We start from the raw sequence: 13597 nt of genomic DNA on the forward strand, positions 1-13597 counted from the left end.
AATTGCAGCAAAAAAAGATTAAGGGCTGTTTGTTGCGTCCCTTTAATCAGATTTAAAATGCACAATAGAAATGAGATTGTAATCACTGTGGATCCATGTTGTGCAGTTACACAGCAGGAGTAATTTTTTTTTTACATTACACAATAAGGGTAATGTAGATTACTTGCAATCCTACATGCGGTGGCACAGAAAGCTCAGGCAATGACATGAGTAAGCCTAATAATGCCGGAGCGGATTTCCGCTCGCGACCAGCCAATGCTGTTAGAGATCCGAGAGCTAATCACAACTCTCGGATCCCACAGGAAGAAAAAGGGATGGTTTGGTAACGTTCGACAAGGGGTGGGGGTGGGGAATGCAAACGGCCAAGACTTGGAGCCACGCGGAAAGTAGACGGACTCCTGCCTCCCTCCTCTCTCTGAAATGGAGTCCTTCGGCCCTCAGCCCCTGGCCTTCTGTGCCTCTTACACTATGAAGCACATAATGCGCTCTCATGCCTCCAATTATGTAAGGAGATAAGGGCTCTTGCTTATTTATTAATTTGTTGGAGGGGCCAATACAGTAGCGCTGTCTGGGATTAGGATTGGGACATAAACTGTTGTAGATTTATGTACAGCCTGAATCGGAATCCTGCTCTGAGTGCCGTCTTTTTATTGGACCCTTGTACCCCCCATATGTTATCATTAAGATTATTACTGGTATTGGTAGTGGGGGGGGTGGGGGGGTGGGGAGATACAATAGCAGAGGCAGTTGTCACTACTGTAATACAGTCGTATAATAGTGTTTGTATTTGCTTTTTGAAAATCTGCCAACTATGATCGAAGTCCCCAGTGGCTGGACGTGATTGGCTTTGGACCTCCAGGATTGGATGGAGTTATGTTGGCTAGGGTTTCTCATCTACAGTAGTGGATCCAAGCAGCCCATCACCTATAAGATTTACAGGTTGTCCTCAGAGAAAGATGTGCGAATCCTCCAGTTGACATTGGCTCTGCTCCACTGTTGGACTTGTAGTGTGCAAAACAGCAATGGGCTAGGAGAAAGCATGTGAGAGGGTCATAGATGCCCTGCAGCAGCCTTACTGTGTGGAGGCATTCAGGAGGTATTGAGATTACGCAAGCTTAATTGCCTATTAATACAATGCTAACATTATTGCAAATTAATAAATTAACTCCTAATTAGTGTTATTTTGTAGTATTTAGTAGACGCTGCTAGCCAGTGCTGTCTATAATCCTACATTGTTATAAAGCAATATGGGATATTTTATTTTGTGTAAGTGGATATTGTTCAAGTTTAATTCATCACATCCACTATTTCAACAGTCTCTTCCAAAGCAAAAAAAACATTTTGTGCTAATGGGTAGAAGTCTGAAATCATAATGGAAAATAACATGCAGGACTCACATAATGCCTCCACAGGATTGAAGTGACAGAATGAATAAAATAGACTGTGTACTTGGGGGGAGGGAGGGAGGGGGGGTAAAGTATCGGTCTCACGCCTGTCCTCAGCATGACAGCGAAGGAATGGCTGGCTTGAAAAGGTGAAATAATGTTGTTTATTAAAGGATAACTGCGTAATTATATTTCAGTGCCAGACACAGTACGCAATTATGGGCATGGAACGGACAAACATTTTTACTCATTAGTCCTGACAGCTGGCTTGATGTGGCCAAAGCGTAGCCACATTATGAAAGATGAATGAGACTCCCATGCTAATGTGAAACAATGGCTTGGATCTGAGGCCGTCTGTCTTCAAGTTGGAAGGGCTACAGTAGATACAGTACGCAGTGGCTTACTTTCTTTGTATGTTGCCTGGGACGGTTGGAGGAGAAAGGAGCAATGGGTAGACCAGTGCTGTGGGTTTATTGCCAGTGATTCAGATACAAATAGATTGACTCTGACTTGCATGCTATCCACACAAATGGGCTTTTTACTTGATAAGAACCTGCTAGTGAAAGAATCGTCCAATAGCCTCACAGAGAAACTAGGATAGGCCTGCCCCAAAATTGTGCTCTCTGCATTTGGAATGCGACACACTTAGTCACAATGGTCCCAATTGCGGCTATAATACATTAATCACCAAGGAAGTTGAGGAGGGTGGCGTTCACCTTCAACACACTTTTGAAACTCGTCCTACATGCCCGTTCAGGCGACTGTGTCCTTTTGAAATCTGAGCTTCACTGAATTAGTTTGGTACATTTTAGCGAAAGTATGCAGCCACTGACTGGGGAAGGGACTGGCACATTTCGGTTATTAGTTCCCAGCCTGAACTGAGTGAAGTAGTGTCAACTGCATACCTCCTCATCCATCCAGCAGAGGAACAAGCACAACTGCTGCTTGTGAAAGCATTAACATTGCATGGCTCCACTTCCTTCGCCAATCTGCGTACGCACACTGAGCAACGGCCACATGAACCGTCTCAATGTCCAGTTAATCATGCGGTTTCAGTTCAGGGATGTCCATCTGAAACCCCCATTTCAGTTTTTTTTTTCCTCAGATGTGTTTTCAGTGCAAGTTAAAGGCAACTTACTTCTCCCCCTCTCTCTACCTTGCGTTTCCACAGCAAGTTGATGTGGAAAAATGGGTATGTCTGCCTTTCTTCACCTGGGTCACCCTCTTCACCCAGCATTCATAGCTCATTCATGCTTGTGTTCAAACATGTGAACCCGGGGCAATATTCTGAAGGCACTACTGCCATTACTGCTGTGCCGCACACACACACACACACACGCACATTCACACACACACACACACACACACACACACACACACACACACACACACACACACACAGATGTGCACACACAGATGCATGCACTCATATGCAAACACACATCATACAGGCTTACATACACACGCGCACACGTAGACACAGATAATGTACTGAATGGATCCTTTTTTAATTCACTTGTCACTAAATCAGTGTTGTAGTATTTAAGTCTCACATGGTGCATGGGCTTTTACATTGTGAACATATGCACTGAAGCTGTACAATAATCGATTGCAGTTTCAGGTGAGTATTCATTACTTTATTTGTGAAAAGGTATGATTTCACACAATGAAAAAGTGACTATAGAATATTGCCCACATATATATGAACCATACCATGTAATCGCGTGAAACTGTAGGGCTTGTCATTGATAAATTCATGGATGAATTAGGCTTGCAGAAGCATCACACCTCAGATTTCTGTGAGGTTGGGACTGAATATGAAAGAGCAAGGAGCACAAGTGACACTGATTCATTTTATTATTTGGTTCTATTTTACGGCTATCATTTCAGTCATCACCTTGATTTTTTCCTGTCATGCTCATTTGAATTTCCTTTACGCACATTTCCTCTTTCACAGATCAACACTGGTTTAAATACAACTGTCTGAAAAGCTCTCATAGGTTAGAAAGTATAAAGCAAAAAGTGTGCTTTAGAACATTTAGAATTGTACTGTAGACATATAGTAAAATGTCTTCTCTCACAGGGGATGAATGCAGAAGTCAGCTCAAAGTAAAGTGTGAGAAGTGTGCATTATTTTATCCTTCATATAAATCACTGTAGACTGTAATAAATTGATGATGATTACCTGTTCTTATCTTCCTATTTTGCAAGAGTGGGATTTAGAGGATTGCATCTGAACTTCTAGTACATAGTACTAGAGTATTTTCTACATATCGCTACGGCATCTGAAACATAGAAAGAATGAGACTGGATGAAAGGCAATTAAATGGCATTCAGGGACAAAGGAATGAGCCAATCCGATAAATGCTCCCGTCCTCTGTGCTCTGAGAGCGACGTTGGAGAAATGGGTGCCCTTTTACATCAGTTTCATGTTGTGGAATAAGAGCATGGACATTACAAAGCAAATGGTAGACTCTGAAAGCAAGTGACTTCGACATGAAACATAACATGATGCCCCTTGCTCTTTAGTATTGACTCCTTGCATGCATTATGTGTACTAAACATAATGCTCTCTGCAGAAGGGTGGCCACTTGATGACGGCCATGATGTAGACCTGCATGTGTTCAAAGAAGTCATGGCGGTGTTTCTTCGGCACATTCATCTAATGTATTCCCTGAATATCCGTTCCCTATCTATTCCCTAAATATAACTGTGTTGTCCCTCGTCAGTATACACATTGTTCTTACAAACAAGTGCGTCTGTGTCTGTGTCCCTATTATGTAGTTATTTAAGGATCCACACAGGATTACATTGTACTTTCAGTTCCCTCCTTACCTTTACACATTGGGCGATGGGTTAGGGGATATTGTAGACAACTGTGGCAACTACCTGACACCCGCTGGAGGCATTTCTCAATCAGGTTGTGTTTAAAGGAACCAGACAGGATTAGGGGAAAACTCATCTTCATTGATCCAGTATGGGATTAGTCATGGCCAGGTATCCTTGCTTTAAGGCACAGCATATTGAAGTGGTCTTTGGGTGTATTGTGTTTGGAGGTATTGTAGTGGATTGGAGGCAAAGAGAGACCGTGTACCATCTCCTACATAAACTCTGCTAATCCCAATATTTCATTGGAGACCTAGAATGTTAACCACCTTTTTACATCACCAGCCAGTTATGCTGCTCTGTATACACCAAACACAATCCTTTGATATTAGCAAGCTAAATTGTCCTTAACATTGTTACCCTGGCTTAATCTGTTAGTTCTCAGGTGTTTTAGTAGATAGATCCTCTTTTCCTCTTTGACTAATCCTGTTTTCCTCTTTATCTTTCTTTTTATGCGTACACAGAAGTTCATGATGAAGGTGAGTTTTGCGACGGGCCGGCTCCGCAGAGCCTTTAGGCATGCTGTGTGCCACATCCCCCCCTGCACCCCCCGTTCCCTCCCTCCCTCTGCCACACGTCACAGCCGTCACCCCCGTGAGTGGAGCCCCTTGTAGGATTGCCACGACTCCGCCGGTCCATGCTTACCTGATCACCGCAGCCCGTAATTGACAGCAGAAGTCCCCCCCCCCCCCCCCCCCCTTGCAATCAGCAGCCTGGTAAATTGGACGGAACACCATGTGCCTGTGCGGATTGACTTTCCCACCTGAGAATGGGCTGATCTCCTCGGCGTGTTAATTACACCTCATGTTTCGCATGTTGCGCTGCAATTTCCTGTAGCCCTTACATCAAAAAGCGAGCTTGCGCATCTGACACGGGCGTAAGTCCTGCATGTGTCTGATCTCTGCTTCAGAACGGGTGAATATTTAACGTCCGTGCAGAGACACGTGGGCAGAAGTGTGACTGAGCGCTCTCTGAAGCCACCCAGCGCTGGCTGAACCCTGGTGCTGGGGTGCGATCACTGCTGTTTCTTTTATGTGGCACAAGAGACGTGCTTACAGCTCTTATAGCTTGAACTTATCACTGACCTTGACAAGGAAGTCAAATAAAAGAGTAAAAACATGTACATTCTTAGAAATACAAGACCATTCTGGAGCACAGTGGTAATTATGGGTCTGGCAGAATTATGTTTTCATATTACGACCAGCATATGAAAATCAAGAATTAAGAGAGGTAATTATTCCTTTTGAGGTGTTCGTTTTTGTATTTTGAAGAAGACATATTGGATGTGTTATCTGCAGTCTGAAATCTGGCCATTATGTGTGTTTTGGGCTGCATCCACTTCCTATCCAGAAGTCCAGCAGCGTAGGCAAGGTGTGCAGATTAATGCTATGCAAGCAGCCCATAATAGATGAAGATGTTAATTACAGTAGGGTGATCCTCATTGATAAGAGTAATTTGATTAACTGTCTTCTGACCACTTTTAGTAGTATGTTTGTAATGGGAATATAAAGGTCCCAACTGGTTGTCGCATTGAATTACTGTTGCCATTACTATGGACAGTGTGCAGGAGTGCTGTACCTGGGATCTGTAATTAAACAGGCGGAGAGCAATACATTTAAAATGCCCTGACACATGCCTAATAGATTCTAGTGTGGTGTTAATTTGGTGTTTCTCTGCCACTACAAGGGACAATGTGTATAAAAATGGTAAAAATCTGTGAACAAGGTGAATCCCAAATTGATGGAAATTTCAGATTCAGGGTGCACCCCAGAGTGCGTAGGCACTGTAAATACCGGACGTAAGCAGTTATGGCCACTAAAACTGCATAAATGAGATGAATAAAGAGCATTCACAGATACTGAATTTTCTCAGATGTGGCCAATCTTATGTAATTTTTTTTACAAAGCATTTTGATCAGTGTACTGTGTGGCTCAGCCTACTGTTCCCTCATCTATTAAGGCTGAGACGGAAGTGACCCATGGCTCAGAACGGCAGTCTGAAAGCTGAAGCTTTTTGTAACGTGGCACTAAACTCATTAGGCAGATTGAAGTTAATTACAGCAACTGTTTTCTTGCAACATGGGTCCTTTGATATTTGCATAAATCTGCAAAAGTCACTGTGCATTTTAAACGTGGCACAGATTTAGCTCCTCTCCACAGCCAGAGCAGAGTCAGTGATGTGGACTGTCCTACGCAAAGCAGAGCAAAGCAAAGCAACATGACTATTTAAAACAACGCTGGAAAGCACAATGCATGTCTGTAATTCTCAGACCAATGTAAATGCTAAACACATGCGGGGGTTTCCACCATTAAAGTGAATGTTAAACATTTTTCATCCGGTCTGCACGGTTGCAGATTTATAGGCCTAGACCTAATCCGCAAACCTGGAAAATCGATGTTTAATGTTTTAATCCTTAACTGGATGTCAAAAACAAAGCGTAATTGTATTGTTCCCCCTATGATTCTACCACCACTTCAAGTAATAGAGTTAAGACGCTGCTGCTCAAATAATTAACCTCGGAATCACCGTTCCTGCTTACTGCCACGTGACACTGCCTGGTCCTCTTTATATTCAATTTACAGTTGAAAATTCTTTGCATAATCCCGTTCTCCCCCTGAATTCATCCTCTGATATCTACTGTCTCCCCCATCTCTTCCTTTGTACTATAAATCTTGATCTTTCTCCAGCTCCCAGCTCACCCCCCCCCCCCCCAACATTAGAACTGCATAGTCTCATTACTTTTTGTTGTCACGTGATACCTCTACATTTCACACTACATTAAGTCACCTTAATCATCTGTGGTGTATTTTTCATAAAATTGTTGTAACTCACATGATTTTTTTCCTCTAATGCTTTGTGATGTATGTCCCTTGAAATGGTCCCAAAACTGGGCCTTGCATAGATTGAGATTCCATGTCAACATAAAGTACTTTTCCTTTATTTTTCTAGTACTGGTACCATTGTAAATTTTATTTGATTAAGTATTATTTTTTTTACATTGTGTCATGCAATGCAAGTCACCCTGGACAGTAGCTTCAGCACAAAGAAAAGTGTACACAGTAATTACCATCAGTGTTTTTAGCAAAAATGATATGGTTTCTGTGCTGATCACACCCTGTAGATATCATATCTACATCTTGATCTATACGTGTGTGTGTGTTTTTGTGTGTGTGTATATAAGGGTGTTAGGTAATTTCAGAGCTTAACGCCCTGTTCCCATGTTGTGTTTGTAGACAGCCCAGGGAGGGGGCCACCGCACCCTGCTCTACGGCCACGCCGTGCTGCTGAGACACTCCTACAGTGGGATGGTAAGTACTCTCAGCACACCTGTAAAACGAGGGCTGCCCCATTTTACTGCCTGTCTAATTGACCTGTATGCAGCGTACAATGGAAAGAGGAGTCTTTGTGTCACAATAGCTCACATTCAAAGCTTCGACAGCAGTTCATCTAGTTCATAGATTTTGAAATCTTGGAATTAATATCAGCACTTTCAGCCATCTCTGCCCTCTGTCATGTATTCCTTTGGTGTGTGTTCATGTGCCTTTGATGTACCAAAATGACCATACTGACTCCAACACAAATGCAAATGACAATGGTGTTTCATCCTGTCCTGCAGTACCTCTGTTGTTTGTCCACCTCGCGGTCTTCGACAGATAAACTGGCATTTGATGTTGGACTGCAAGAAGATACAACAGGTAGGTCCCACACCTCCCAGGTCTCTTACACAGGTAACCACTAACAGTCAATAGGAAACTGGCATAAATGAAACATCAGTACCTTTTCAAATATTTTTTTTCTCAGAGCAATTGCTGTGTTGCTCTAAGGCCAAAATGGTACCATTCCCTGTAGAAATATTTGACTTATTTTCTATTTTCTTGCTTGTGAGTGCCCCTGGCAAACGCTGGCAGTCTGTGTGGAGTGCATGTAGTGATGGGGTTCCTGTCCTGGAGTAACCCCACTTATAATAGGCAGACAGCTTCCCCCTGGGGCTAGGGGCTGGGTATACATGCCAGGCAGGAGAGCAGCCAGCCAGCTTATGGATGCCAGGGTTGTGTATGTGTGTGTGTGTGTGTGTGTGTGTGTGTGTGTGTGTTTGTTTGTGTGCGCAAGTGCGTGCACACTTGGGACTCAAGGCACTAATCTAGTCTCCCACTGATCACAATCACATCTGTCTCCTAGGAGCCCTGTTCCCACGAAAGCGTAATCAGTGAAAAAAAAAAAACACTACAGTAAAAAGCTACCGAAAAGACGGTACAATGATAAAGCACAGTGGAAATCTCGAAGCTAACCAGCCGATCATCTGTGTGCATAGGCGAGGCCTGCTGGTGGACCATCCATCCTGCTTCCAAGCAGAGGTCAGAGGGTGAGAAGGTGAGGGTTGGGGACGACCTCATCTTGGTCAGCGTCTCCTCGGAGCGGTACCTGGTAAGTGAGGCATGCGACACCTGTTACCTGCCAGTGGGGCTCGGCAAAGGAAAAAAAGGGCAGGCAACAGGGGAAACGGTTAGCTTAGCATCGCTGTGACTGCACTGATGCCGATAGGGCAGGTATCCACCGCTCTAACAGTTGTGGAGTCGGATTTATAGTGATTGCCGCTGTGACATTAAGCGAGAATAACTGACTTCACCAAGCGTGGCACGTAATTAGGCTCTCTCTGGGCTTCTGGACCTTCTTTTCTCAGTCGGTTGAGTTTCAGGACGTGACAAGACAAGAATGAGGCGGGAAAATTTAATAGGAATCGGTGAATCGCACTGGATGGAAATACTTGAAACCCTATCGAGGAAGAGTCAACAATAACAGGAGCGGGGCTGTGGAAGGGTCCTATCTAAGCTGTGTGTCAAGTGTGAAATTGCGTTATGGTGCCGGATATGACGGGGTATATTCTGCTGCGTCCCGTCTTGTCCCGACTTAATGAAAAATGTGGAAGCCGTGATGAATTTGCATCAGCCATTACCCTGTGAGGGGGACCCCTGCGAAGTGCCATTACTCTCACAGTAGCAGAGTGCGTTAAATCTGAGCACTCGCCAAAGGGGGGCTCTCATCCAACAGCCACCGCCCCCACCGCCCCCACCCCCCGACTCTTTCCGCCCTCCCCACCTCCATTTCCCAGCATCCTCCCTGACTCCCGCAGCGGTGAGTGCTCTATATGGTTTTCCTGTGCCTTTTTTTCATCCAGCATTTATCATATGGGAACGGGAGCCTGCACGTGGATGCTGCCTTCCAGCAGACCCTCTGGAGCGTGGCGCCGATCTGCTCCGGGAGTGAAGTGGCGCAAGGTTGGTTACCCTGTCCCGCCAGCCAGTGAGACCTCTCCCAGATTAACGGTGGCTGCTCCTCCCCACTGTCAGAGCCCAGACACGCAGGAGACAAAGAGGGGCCTTTACTCATCTCTGGAATTATCATTATGTTACATTATGTGACATTCATTTAGCAGACTGTCTTACCCAGAGCAACTTTCAGTACAAAAGAACAGAAGTGCATCCATTCAAGTTAAATAAGCAACAGTGTCAGACCAGGCTAACAACACTCTCAGACCAGTGAGTGTGAGCATTCAACACCATTCAAGCCCCACCACCAGTTAACTTGTGCAACCTGACTAGACAGCCTAGAAACTAAGGGAAGTCAAGTACACACACCGCCATAGATCACAGAGACTAGATTAGAGACACAATGTGATACTACACGTAAAATAAATAGCAAGTTCATCACACACTGCTGAGACCTACTTACTGTGAAACATTGCTATCATGTTAATGTGATGAAAAGGTAAAATGGATTCTGTGAAATCATGTACAAATAACCAAGCACTGTTAATAGATAAGCCCAAATGTGATATCTATCCAAGGTACATATTCCATGCAGTAATGTTGTCCAGTGGTTCCCAAAGTGTGGGGGGATCCACCATGGATTTTCAGAGGGGACGAAGAAGGTTATGAAACTCTATATATTATATATACATGTTAAGGCTTTTCAATATGTATGGCTATTCACAGACTTAGTTACATGCCCAGTATCTATTAACTGTACACAATGAAAGACACAGCTGACAAAATTTCCCTGTCACAATGGTTGTGAAAGCAGTCATTGTCTTTGAGAGACACATTGACATATGTCAGGAGGTCCAGAGGTAGCGTAACAGCCTTGTATAGTGCTTTTGAGTGAAAAACAATGTACCTGTTCTCACTAATACTGGGCCAGAGCAAGTGAATTTTCCCAGTGAAATGGGTCACAGGCTAGGAATGTTTGAATGCTATAATGACCTCCTGTGAGACTGATGACACTAAGTGCTGATCTAGGGTCATATGTCCCGATAGCAATTTTAACCTCACCGGTTACAACCAAAACAGCAAAACTGGCCCTGCATCAGCAGTTATGGGTCAATTCTGCCTAGAGCACATAGGGCCGTAACTCCTCCTTCCTGCACCCCTTTTCAGGGTACCTGATTGGCGGGGACGTCCTGAGGCTGCTTCACGGTCACATGGACGAGTGTCTGACCGTCCCATCCGGGGAGCACGGGGAGGAGCAGCGCAGGTCAGTGGACGGGAGGACGGGGGGGGGGAACCCGCCGAGGGAGGCCTCCCATTGGTCAGCGAGCTGCCATGGCAGCCACTGGAGCGCAGAGCCAGCAGGGGATTAGGTGCTCCTGGAGAGTGCACTTCTCTCTTCCTTTTTTGGTCCCAGAGGTTCCCTGATTGTGTACTGTACTGTATGCGGAGTGGATTAACGGGAGGTTTGTTAAACGTCCTGGGTGATTACACTGGAGCACATGTCTCCTGCTTTATCATTTACAGTGATTTCTGAGGTCTTGCCAGAGGGGGAAAAGGACAACTTGCCTTTTTCATTGAACTGTTTCATGGAACATTATATATGTATATCTGTGTCCGTGTGTGCATTTATGTGTGTGTGAAATTGTAATGTTAAATGTTGCAGAAATATAAAAATAGCTGTAGAATTACTGCTTAATGTACATTATTACTTTACGTAATAATTGTCTTATTATTTATTTGCTCATCATACATTCTATCTAAAACAGTGTGCTTATTATCCATTTATGTAGTAGGATAGATATTTTTGAAGTAATTCAGTTTAGGTGCCTGGCTTGAGGGTGCCATTGTAATGCCCCACCCATGATTTGAACGGTGTCCTTTCTGCAGTAGCTAGTTCAGCATAAATGAGTCAGAGGATGATAAACTGAAATTTCCGTAGAAATCAGGGAAAGAAATATCAGAGATTAAATTTGTCATTATGGAAAAAAAAATGATAAAACCAGTGAAAAACTAATGTCAGGTGATCTCACTTTGAAATCTCAGGAAGGAGAGGTGTCTGAAAAAGAGTCCTTGCTTTGCTTCCTCTTCCTGTCACATGACCTCAGCTCGACCTGAAGTGGAAACAAGCCGGAGGAACAGTTTGTTTCAAGTGCTTTATCTATTTCTGCCGTGCTGAAGGAATATGTTTTGTGTGATATTTTCCTTGAGCGTTTCACGGTGTTCCCTTGGTGTTTTAGCGTTTCAGCAATTCCTTATATTAACTTCTTGCATTCAAAGCAATGCTTGCTATTGCCCCTGACAGTCTCCCTGCTTGTATTCATTTGACTTCTCTCTCTACAGTACATTATCATGTGGCAGCCATGCAGCAGAGGTGTGATTCACCCTAGCTGAAGTTATTGAACTTAGACCATATATCTGCTCTTAGAGATAATAGGCAGGATATTGCTTCTTTATTAGAGGTATTGATGCAGCAGAATTTCTGTATTTTCTTCAAGGCAAGTTTCTGTGTACGGCTTTACATTATGCATCATTGCCTGCTTCCTTTTGGTCTAAAACAGTGTCATAAATGGTGAGAATGGTGTAATACGTGGCCAGACAATTAGAGTTCACATTCTCTCTTTAATCAGACTGAAACCGTTTCAAATGGAGCATAACTCCCCCACTGATGGTAACCAGGGGTAAACACATTATGCTGATGGGTCAAGATGCAGGGACTCAAATTCCATTTTTATTCACGATGATGACAGACAAGCTTCATGGACTCTGATTGGGTGGTCACCTGACCACTACTGGTAAACTCTTCTTTACCTTAATGGTATATTACAAAAATGAGTAGTGGGTTTAGAAGAGTCAGACAACCTAGCCATCCTCTGCAGTGCACACAAACCAATTAATTAGGGTCTTCATTGGTCTGTGTGGCCATCTGCCCAGAATTAGCCAGTGGGGACTGGAGGTAGCCGTGGTTTGCACATGTCCGATCTCCCTCATTTGTGAGCATCCATTAACGGTCTCTTGCACAAAGGCAATGCTCTCAGATACTGATGCTTGTTCATCGGTGGTTGGTGATGTCTTGTGTGTGCAACTTTTCATGCCACTTTATTAGAGGCACTGTGTAGGCCGCTCTGCATAAGAGTGTCTTGTAAATGACAATAATGAATGAAATGAGAAAATGAGAAATGAGAAATGACGCTCATTTTTGCAACTGCATGGATAAGTTTAGAAGGTGTGGTGGTGGTCGCGGTAGTGTAGGTGGGGGGGGTTGGGTGGAGTATGGGGGGGGGGTGGGACGGGGTTGGGGGGGTTCACTAGGGGGGTTAGGGGCCTGAAATGCAGTGGGCTGATAGGGTCTTCATGATGAGTGGTGGGGCTCAGTAACCGTTATTGATTTTCTTTTGTTTGTGAGGAGATTTATGCAGTAAGGGAAGGAGGAGGGTGGGGCTGGAAGTGCTACTCGACTTTCAGCTCAGCAGCTTACCTTTTAACTAGGGCGAGTGTTGTTCCATTTCAGACAAAAGACAAATGAAAAGTTATTCCTCAGTGGAAATAGCAGGATAGGCCCACTTTAGACAGAATGAGCTTGTTTTGCTTCAGGTGAATTCCCAGAACACAGCTTTGATCTCTTTGGTGTTACCTGGCACTCTGATGGCCCACTTACTCTTATTATGACTTGAGCAGTCATGAACTTTCAAGTATGCAATAATTTTTACTTACAGTGTGGAAGCAGTTCATTGATGTAGAATCTGCGCAATTTTGTTTAATTCAGGTATATCTTAGAGTGTTTCAGATTATGTTAAGTGAATTAGATTTGATAGAAGCAGTGTCCACAGAGTCTGACAGAGAACAGCACATACACAAGTCATGGTTACAGTGAATTTGAACCTGCTATCAACCATTTGAGTTTGCCTGTAGTGCAACTTCTTTTCGGGATTGACATGTCTTTGAAGAAGAAGAGAAGAATCTCTCTGTTTTCAAGCAGAGGCAGTGCTGGTTGTTCTGAAGTCTGGTAACGATGAAGAAATCTTATGTAAAACGCCCAAATAAAATCACAAGTTATTCCAA

General features: G+C 43.9%; 1 protein-coding gene across 1 annotated transcript in view; it reads left to right on the forward strand.

Annotated features, from left to right (window-relative positions):
- ryr2a (ryanodine receptor 2a (cardiac)) overlaps positions 1 to 13597 on the forward strand; it is a 167242-nt gene that overhangs the window by 67922 nt on the left and 85723 nt on the right. The window contains exons 4-9 of the mRNA XM_036525633.1: positions 4736 to 4750; positions 7505 to 7579; positions 7888 to 7966; positions 8584 to 8696; positions 9448 to 9547; positions 10706 to 10802. Of these exons, the coding sequence (XP_036381526.1) occupies positions 4736 to 4750; positions 7505 to 7579; positions 7888 to 7966; positions 8584 to 8696; positions 9448 to 9547; positions 10706 to 10802 (479 nt within the window). The remainder of the gene's footprint in view (positions 1 to 4735; positions 4751 to 7504; positions 7580 to 7887; positions 7967 to 8583; positions 8697 to 9447; positions 9548 to 10705; positions 10803 to 13597) is intronic.

Source organism: Megalops cyprinoides, chromosome 1 (genome assembly GCF_013368585.1).
Source record: "Megalops cyprinoides isolate fMegCyp1 chromosome 1, fMegCyp1.pri, whole genome shotgun sequence".
NCBI classification, from domain to species: Eukaryota; Metazoa; Chordata; class Actinopteri; order Elopiformes; family Megalopidae; genus Megalops; species Megalops cyprinoides.